Source organism: Lepidochelys kempii, chromosome 2, assembly GCF_965140265.1.
Source record: "Lepidochelys kempii isolate rLepKem1 chromosome 2, rLepKem1.hap2, whole genome shotgun sequence".
In the NCBI taxonomy this organism is placed as follows: Eukaryota; Metazoa; Chordata; order Testudines; family Cheloniidae; genus Lepidochelys; species Lepidochelys kempii.
In genome coordinates, this window is record NC_133257.1 from 227968716 (window position 1) to 227978821 (window position 10106).

Genomic DNA, 10106 nt, shown 5'->3' on the forward strand with positions numbered 1-10106 from the left:
GTGATATTTATGGATAATTGGTGAATACATTTTTTTTCCCTGCAGGTATTGTTCCACGGTTGATTAAAGTTGCTCCTGCTTGTGCCATAATGATCAGCACATATGAATATGGGAAGTCCTTCTTTCGTAAATTAAACAAACAAAAAATACATAAAGCTATTAATTCTCACTCAAGCTGAGAGTGCAACGACAGTCAAGGTATATGGTCAAGGTTGTGCTAACTTTGACTGTTGACTAGAATTTAAAATATTCCAGAGTTACCAGATAAAATTCAGCCATGAAGTTTGCTAACCAGATGCAAATGCCTTAGCACTTCTCCCAGGCTGATTATGCACCTTTATTTCTGAATTCAAAAAAGTGTAAGAGTGCTATGTGATGTGTATATTCCTAGAACCATTGTGTAAAATTTCTTGTGAATTCTCTCTTTAAAGACCATGCTCCTAGAGAGCTAAGGAAGAAAATTGTTAGTTTTATAATCATCTTCAGAAATGGTAAAAAAAAAACTGAGATTGGTCAGAAACATGAAATAGTATTTGCCACCTGTATTAAAGAAAAAACCTTTCAGTGGAAATTGTGACTGATATGGAACATGATCATTTCTGCTATGCATTTTAACATTTCTCTAAATAGCCTGTTTTAAATGTATTCATGCTCTGAGAATCTATTAGGATTTGTGTTCAGAAAAACAGACAATATGTAAACAAATATGCAAAGTCTTTCATGAATGCTCAATCATGTACCTAGATATGTTTAGATATTTGTCCCTTCAATGCGTGGTTGTCTTGGCATCAGTCATCTTTGTTGTTGAAAGTTAGGTTAAGTATTTCATCAGTGTTTCAGTGAGACCGATGGTAGAAGGGGGCACCACTAAATAGCCTTGAAACAGAACCCTAAAAACCATTTATATTTGGCCTACCATATATGTGGTTTGAAAATTGTAAGTAGGAGTATGCTATAGACCACAAATACAATAGTTAGTGTCAAAGTCAGATTCAGGACCTGCATAATTTGTCAGACCACTCTGTTTATTAGCAAAGCGCCTTGCTAATGCACCCAGATGTGAGCCCCTCTCTGAGGCCCAAGATAACCTATTTATACAGCTAAGCCAAACCCAATTTAACATAAGAGACAAAAGAAAGCAGAAACTGACAAATATACATACATATCTTATTTGCATACTAACGTTTACCAATCTCCTAGCTCAGTAGGAGCGCTAAGTTAATTAGTTTGAGGACCCATTGTCTCACACTCCTTAATATTTCTCTTCCTGACAACTATATTTCAACAAACCCTTCAAGTAGCATTTCTTTAATGAATTATAATTTCAATGTAATTCATTCTACTTTCACAATCCCTCCTTTTGGTCAAGCTACGCAATGACCAACAATTACTGGGTTCCACATATCAAGCGTTCTTTATCTCTCTGTTCATCAGTGATATTTAAAATCATCAAATTAGCACTCTGGTTTGGGGCAGCTATCTGTGTAGCATACCTGACACAATTTTGGATACAACAGGAAAGTAACTGAAAACATACAAAAATTATTAGGATTCCAAACAGGAGAGTTAGGGCTCCCTGAAACAACCAGTTTCCTATGCCAGAGAAATTGAAAAGGTTACTTAGCCACTTCCATGAAGAACTTGGCTCTTCGTGGGGAAGATATGCGATTTGTTCTAAGTGGCTAGCACGATCTGTTACCTCATTGGTGTTGTCTGGTATATACACACAGCAGTCTTTTCCAATGAGAGCACAAGTCCCTCCTTTTGCCACCAGCTCTATGTCTAATGCCTGATGGTTTTGGAGGGCCATCTGTTGGATTGCTCCTGTTTCTTTGGATAGGGCTCTTAAACTTTCTCTGGTTTCATTTGCCATTATTTCAACTACTGCTTGTAACCTTAGGAGCCTTTTTGTATGGTGTATTAATCCCCCTAATGGTATTAACAAAAAGAAAAGGAGTACTTGTGGCACCTTAGAGACTAACCAATTTATTAGAGCATAAGCTTTCGTGAGCTACAGCTCACTTCATCAGATGCATATCGTGGTAACTGCAGCAGACTTTATATATACACAGAGAATATGAACCAATACCTCCTCCCACCCCACTGTCCTGCTGGTAATAGCTTATCTAAAGTGATCATCAGGTGGGCCATTTCCAGCACAAATCCAGGTTTTCTCACCCTCCACCCCCCCACACAAATTCACTCTCCTGCTGGTGATAGCCCATCCAAAGTGACAACTCTTTACACAATGTGCATGACAATCAAGTTGGGCTATTTCCTGCACAAATCCAGGTTTTCTCACATCCCCCTCACCCCCATACCCACACAAACTCACTCTCCTGCTGGTAATAGCTCATCCAAACTGACCACTCTTCAAGTTTAAATCCAAGTTAAACCAGAACATCGGGGGGGGGGGGGGGTAGGAAAAAACAAGAGGAAACAGGCTACCTTGCATAATGACTTAGCCACTCCAAGTCTCTATTTAAGCCTAAATTAATAGTATCCAATTTGCAAATGAATTCCAATTCAGCAGTTTCTCGCTGGAGTCTGGATTTGAAGTTTTTTTGTTTTAAGATAGCGACCTTCATGTCTGTGATTGCGTGACCAGAGAGATTGAAGTGTTCTCCGACTGGTTTATGAATGTTATAATTCTTGACATCTGATTTGTGTCCATTTATTCTTTTACGTAGAGACTGTCCAGTTTGACCAATGTACATGGCAGAGGGGCATTGCTGGCATTGCTGGATGAGCTATTACCAGCAGGAGAGTGAGTTTGTGTGTATGGGGGTGAGGGGGATGTGAGAAAACCTGGATTTGTGCAGGAAATAGCCCAACTTGATTGTCATGCACATTGTGTAAAGAGTTGTCACTTTGGATGGGCTATCACCAGCAGGAGAGTGAATTTGTGTGGGGGGGTGGAGGGTGAGAAAACCTGGATTTGTGCTGGAAATGGCCCACCTGATGATCACTTTAGATAAGCTATTACCAGCAGGACAGTGGGGTGGGAGGAGGTATTGGTTCATATTCTCTGTGTATATATAAAGTCTGCTGCAGTTTCCACGATATGCATCTGATGAAGTGAGCTGTAGCTCACAAAAGCTTATGCTCTAATAAATTGGTTAGTCTCTAAGGTGCCACAAGTATTCCTTTTCTTTTTGCGAATACAGACTAACACGGCTGTTACTCTGAAATCTAATGGTATTAAGGAACTGCCAATGGCCTCTTCCCAGGTTAAGGGGCTTATGTTATTTACGTGCCGTTGGGCATCTGTTAAGTCCCTTCTTTTTCGCCTGAAATTGCGGAGGCGTTCTCAAGGGAAGGTTCATGATCCCAGGTTAAGAAAAAAAATTCATATCTCCATACCTGGCCCGCCACTTTTTAGTTTTGTTTGAATAATCCCATACACCATTGGCCACAATATGCTGAAGGCAACGGCTTTTCCCCAGATCCAGCCCTTCCCCATTACACACCCAACACCAATGACCTTTTCCCTCCACCACACTTATCCATTTAGTTGCATTTATTCCCACCGCTTCCCAAGTGTCATTGCTGTTCCATATTTTGTTAAACGGACGAGGCCCTCCAGTGAGGTCCGGGGACTTGAGTGGGATAGCCAGGACAGGAACACCAGTTTGAGAGTGGGCTGAGATGTGGCTGCACAGACCCAGCAATTGGAAATATTAAGGGTCTGAGCTATCCACACCTGCTGCTGGATAAAAGAATTGTCATCATGGTCTCCCCAGACCGTAAGATACCAGCAGCCGAGGAACAGGCAGAGGCGCATGTTGGAGGCAAGGCTCTTCTGGTTCTGACAACCTCAACTGAGGGAACCGCAGTCACGGTTTTACGCCCACCAGGCAGTAGGCGCTAGGCTCGCTACTGCTTTTTTTTTGTTTGTTTGTTTGTCGTCTGCTTCTGGTAACCCTTACGAGAGCGTAGATTGTAAGGTATTGCAGACTGTTCCTCTACGTCTTCTTCTGGAGTCAAAATTGACTCTGCGTTGTCCTGAGGTGATGATTGGTTCTCTGAGGATGATGCCTTCTTACACTGTGAAGCATGTATGCATGCTGCAATGCCAGATAGTCTAACAGCCGTCTGTGTAGTAAGCAGTACCTGATGAGGACCCTTCCACTGGGGCTCCAAGGCGTGCTTTCGATGATGGTGCTGTACGTAGACCCAATCACCTGGCTCGAGGTTGTGGCAAGCATCGGAGGTGGGTTCCGTGGGCCAGGCGACTCGAACCTGTGAATGGAAGTGACTTACAGCTTGCATTAGTCCCTTGCAATACTGAAGGAGCACACTGTGAGTCAAGTTCAAATCTGGAACGGGAGTAATGGTAGTCATAGCTCGCATAGGGCGTCCCATAACAATTTCAAAGGGACTTAATTTATGCCTTTGGGATGGAGTGGATCTCATGTCCATAAGGGCTAATGGTAAGGCTACTGGCCAGCTTAATCCTGTAGAGTCACAAATTTTAGCAAGCTTATTCTTAAGTACACCATTTCGTCTTTCAACTGCACCTGCACTCTGTGGGTGGTAGGGACAGTGCAACAGGTGTTTGATACGCACTATACGGTCCAGGTGTTGAACAAGTTGTCCAGTAAAATGTGTACCCCGATCACTGGACAGAACAGCAGGAATTCCCTTGGCAGGCATAATATGATTTAACAGACATTTGGCAACAGACAGTGAGTCAGCCTTGCGACAAGGAAGGGCTTCAAACCAACCAGAGAATAAACATACCATAACCAATATAAATTCATATTGTTGACACTTAGACATTTGTACAAAGTCAAGTTGCCAATGCAAGAACAGTGCTTGAGGCAGGCCCCGGAACCCCTGGGCCACTTTTACAGGTTTACCAATATTATGGCTTTGGCAAATGGTACAGGCTGCACAGTGGAGGGCTGCAAAAGAGCTAAAATGGGGGGCCCACCATCCTGTCTTAGTTACAGCAGAGACCAAAGAGAGAAAGAGACCAAAGAGAGACTTTCAACATAAAGAAAGTGCACGGGAACCCTGGGAGAGGAGAAAGCCGAGGTATGTGACAGAAGCTTGACAGAGTTGTAGGTTAGAGCAAGAAGCTTTGTGACCCTTATCTGCTAGGGCAGTAAGGAGCACTAAAGAGTCAGTTTCAGAGGCAGACAATGAAGGGGAACAGAGGCGTAGATCATCTACATATTGGACTAGTGTGGACCTGTACAGGAAAACAAGGTCAGCAAGGTCTCGGGCTAATGCTTGGGAAAAATATGATGGGCTTTCAGTATACCCCTGGGGCAGTGTGGTCCATGTGTACTGTTGCCCCTTGTAAGAAAAGGCAAACAGGAACTGGGAGTCAGGGTGAACCTGGAGAGTAAAGAAAGCGGAGCACAAATCAACAACAGTAAAATGAGTTGCATCTGGTGGGATAGAAGCCAGAATCTTTGAGAGAGGCAAGTTTTGATTCTGTCCACATATGATTTGCCTCTTCCCACCACTGCATGAAACAATCAACCTCTCCTTTTGCCAGTTTAGTTGTAGGTTGGCCGAGTTTGTCTTTTAAGACGTCTACTCGGTCTTTGTCCCAAGATCCTAACAGTGGCCACTGAATTTTGGGATTCTCCTGAGTTAGCCTTTTGCATTGCCATACACATCTTCCCCCGCTTCCCCCAAGGTCAGCCTTTTGAAGCCATCCCCCACCCATGTCACGAGGTGTTCTGTTCATTAAAACACAACAATGCTAGCAACAAGACAAACACCACAGACAAACAACACAAAACATAGATCCATGGTATTCTGAGTTATTCTTCCGCTGGCGCCAGCTTGCTTGTAGAGTCTAAAAACAAAAGAAACAATTTCCACCCCCCTGGTGGGGACAGATTATTGCTTAATAATAATACCACTTTCTTTTACAAATTTCCTTGCTAATTGCAGGAAAAACAGAGAAATTGCCCCCACATTTTCCTGTTTTTGTTCTATAGGCAGGCCAGGTTTCAATGGCTTTTATCTTTTAAGGGTTATGGGGAAATTATCCCACTGTTTAGTCATTAAATCCCTGAGTTTTCCTTCTTATACAGCAGACCAAGTTTATAATGTTTTTCCTGCTGTGTTAAGTTTTAAGTTTTATTTACAGGTAATAACTGAGAAGCATCATTACCATATGGCCTTAAAGGGTTTTTCCAAAAATCATACACACTATACATTGTTACAGGGATACTTATTAAATTTATTAAAATTATCTTGTTATCCCATGCCTTTTATTTAGAAAATTTGCTGACCAGGTATGTCCATTATCTGCAGTTCCTTTGTGCTGCTAGTTCTTTCCTTCCTTTATCATTTAGGTAATTTGCATTTTCACAGATACTTCCTGCTTTTGGATTTAAAGCCATCAACAGCTCAGAGACTCTATCTTAAAAGGGACACAATCAACTTTCACCAGAGTTTTGATTACTTTTAACTTCTGCTTCCAAAACACACAGCAATCTGAAAAAGAAAACCCAACCTATTGTGACTCCCTTTGGAGCCCTAACAGCATTTTAATTAAGTAGCATGGTATGTTTGCATTTCTTTTGCCCCTTCTACAATATACCCTGCACATGTTCTGGGGCAAATGCACATTCCTTCCATAGTTTAACTTCTATAACATTATCCAGATCCATTTTTACATAAGGTGTAACTATTTCTTGTTTTGCTTACAGAGTTTTCATGTAGCTTTATCAAAGTGACAGTCTGATTACTCAGAGCCATTTTAAGACTCAGTGTTTCTAACACTGCTTCTTTTTGTTTTGTGCACTTCACCGCTGCTGTTGCTTCAGAAGGGCACTGTCTTTTTTTAAATTTTTTTTTACAACTCTCATCTGCTATTTTGTTACAAAAAACAAACAAACAAACAAAAAGAATCCAGAATTTTTTTTTCTATTCTCCTGATTTTGACTGCCCTGCTGCAGCCACAACTTAAAAACATTTTAAATTTTGTAAAGCATTGAGTTACCTTTTAAGGGTTAAATGCCAAATCCCAAAGCCAAACAACACTAATTACCTGTGTCTAGCAAAAAGGTCTGTCAGTTTTGCAACTTTGAATTAAAGAGTCAAATGGATTTTTAGTGGCATTATTTAAAACAAAAACAAAACCAACTGGTCCTTAGAACTTTACATATTTACACACACACAGACAGATACATACACTTTTTCTTTCCCTTAACATCCCTTCCACACTGCTCTGGTTTTTTTTTTTTTTTTTTACATCTTACATTCCCTTTATACATTTGAGGCAGTTAAGTTCCAATAAAACACCCTTACATCCTTTAGTGATTTTGATTACATTACCCAATAGTCAAACAATTTTTATCAGATTCTCTCTCTGCCTGCTACCTGCAGCAGTCCCTTACAGATCATGTCTGTGGGAAAAGGGCCCATTTTCCCTCAGAATAGCTATAAAGGCTTCTGGGGACAGAAGCGTAGTGCTGGTAGTAGTCACTCTACCTGACCCCCCTAGCCTAGACCATTTTTCCAGAAATTTACAGGAGTCCGGACTCTTCCTAAAATACATAAACTGAGTCGGCGTTCCTTTAGGGAACTGTCCCGACTTAGACGTCTGGTTACCCATACAGGAGGACTTTACACACCAATCACACAAGAAGGAAAGTCGCGTTCATCAGAGCGATGCCCGGTGCAACACACAAAAGGAGCCCACAGGCTACTGCCTCAATCGCCCTTGCTTTCACACCAAGGGTTTTACCAAAGGCGCGGTGCGGCTGCGATTGTGCAGATTTCACTCATTCAGACCGTGGGGACAGGAACCCTTTGGTCAGCCGATCCCCAGACGGAGACGGTGCCCAGACTCAAACACACCACAGGGAGGACGGATAGACACAGAGACAAGACAGTCCTCAGTCCGGACAAAACAGAAATAATTACCTGACCAGATTCCTGATGTCAGATCCTGGGATCCCTACCAGAACAGAGTGGGAACCAACAGGTTCAATGGCGTAGACTTCACTGTGGTCATGCACCCTTCCATTCTGGTGGAGGACCGCTCGGGCCAAATGCCCAGGTGCCGGCTTGCCACAGCCATCCTAAGAACAGTCAGGAGTCACACGGCCCCAGTGAAGACGGTTGCCATCTCGGTGGAACCTCCAAATTGTCAAAGTCAGATTCAGGACTCACATAATTTGTCAGGTTTCAGAGTAACAGCCGTGTTAGTCTGTATTCGCAAAAAGAAAAGGAGTACTTGTGGCACCTTAGAGACTAACCAATTTATTTGAGCATGAGCTTTCGTCAGCTTTTTTGTCAGACCACTCTGTTTATTAGCAAAGCGCCTTGCTAATGCACCCAGATGTGAGCCCCTCTCTGAGGCCCAAGATAACCTATTTATACAGCTAAGCCAAAGCCAATTTAACATAAGAGACAAAAGAAAGCAGAAACTGACAGGTTTCAGAGGAACAGCCGTGTTAGTCTGTATTCGCAAAAAGAAAAGGAGTACTTGTGGCAGGTTAGTCTCTAAGGTGCCACAAGTACTCCTTTTCTTTTTGCAGAAACTGACAAATATACATACATATCTTATTTGCGCTAACATTTACCAATCTCCTAGCTCAGTAGGAGCTCTAAGTTAATTAGTTTGAGGACCCATTTTCTCACACTCCTTAATGTTTCTCTTCCTGACAACTATATTTCAACACACCCTTCAAGTAGCATTTCTTTAATGAATTATAATTTCAATATAATTCATTCTACTTTCACATTAGGAAGCCTGTAACTTTTACTCATCCTGAATGGATTAGAAACTTTACATTACACAATCTTGAGTTAAATGAATAATCAGAATTAAGTTGTTTGCCATGTAACCCTCTGCATGTTTTTCACTTTGATTCTGTTGCCATTTAAGTTGGAATTTCAAAGCAAAATAATTTAATATTTGGATTCCACTGCAGAGCCATGTATTAAGCTGATTAGCTGGTTTATTTCTAAAAATTGGAAATCAGATTTCCCATTAAGAGCCTGATGCTGGATTTTTGCACATCCAAAAACTCCAGAGGGAAGCTCTGTGGTGTACAAGCAAGGTAGGAGGGAGCCTGCAGGAGGGTAAAATGTGCTACCTATGACTGACTGGTTGTGTTCAATCCTATTTTTGAAGTATAGTGGCTATTTGCTAAGGAATTTTAAATATTAAGACATCTTGGATTCCTTTTGGGTGCATGCAAGAGGTATGATGAAAGCTTTCACAAACTAACTTCACTTCCATAGCATCTGAGGACCACAACCTAGTTCTTTAAGTATTGGCATTTAAGGTTTCTTGGGGGTGAGAGGGAGAGGGGCTAAACTTTGTCAGGGGTTCATCTTTATCACCCAAAACTAGAGTAAGTACACAGGTGACCTTTCTACAGCCCTGAAGCAGTAAGCTAGAAATCACCAGTTCATTTGTGGCTCTTCAGGTTTTTATCCATTCATTAATTCTGGGCTGCTGTTTGTCCCCACTGATCACATTGTAGGCTTTGTTTTGCTACATTTTTATGCACACTACTTGAACACCTACTTCATAGTGACTAAGTGTTGCCTGTCCCGCTCACAGAGTTCAGTAAACAAAGACAGTGCCCACTACATGTTATGTGGCCAAGGAAAGAGGGCTTTTTTTTTTCCCTTGCGGAAAAACACAGTCTTGTACTCATATTTTGCTAGCCATCAAAGATGAGGATTAAGAGTCCTGCAGGTTAAAAAGCTACCTGCATTTCTGAAGCTGAAAAAAAGATGCAGAATAAAGAATAGTGTGAGGGGGCAGGACAATGAGTTCTCATTCAAGTGATTCATGAAGCATTCTTTCTCAGGATAATTTACACTTTAATAATATAAAAAGAAATGGCACTTTATGAAAAATACATACATCCCAATAAAAAATGTGAAACGTTCACTATTTTCAAAATGGAGATAGCCTGTAATACATGGTTTAATCAGCATGGAAATGAGTTCATATACTAGCCATGGATGGGATAATGTTAATGTTTAATAAAATCAAACGTTTTCTCATTTTGTGATCCTGTGTACAGATGGATAATTAATTTTGTTTCTGATAGTAGAAAGTTTAAACTCTTATTCATGAATATTTCATTAATTTGATCGTGGTTTAATATAAT

At 41.2% G+C, this 10106-nt stretch overlaps 1 protein-coding gene across 5 annotated transcripts in view; it reads left to right on the forward strand.

Moving 5' to 3' along the window:
- Positions 1-443, forward strand: part of SLC25A40 (solute carrier family 25 member 40) — a 79666-nt gene extending 79223 nt beyond the window's left edge. For all 5 annotated transcript variants that reach the window (XM_073334076.1, XM_073334079.1, XM_073334075.1 and 2 more), the window contains one exon: positions 46-443. In XM_073334076.1, coding sequence (XP_073190177.1) covers positions 46-179 — 134 coding nt within the window. In that variant the 3' untranslated portion in view covers positions 180-443. The remainder of the gene's footprint in view (positions 1-45) is intronic.
- Positions 444-10106: the final 9663 nt, after the last annotated feature.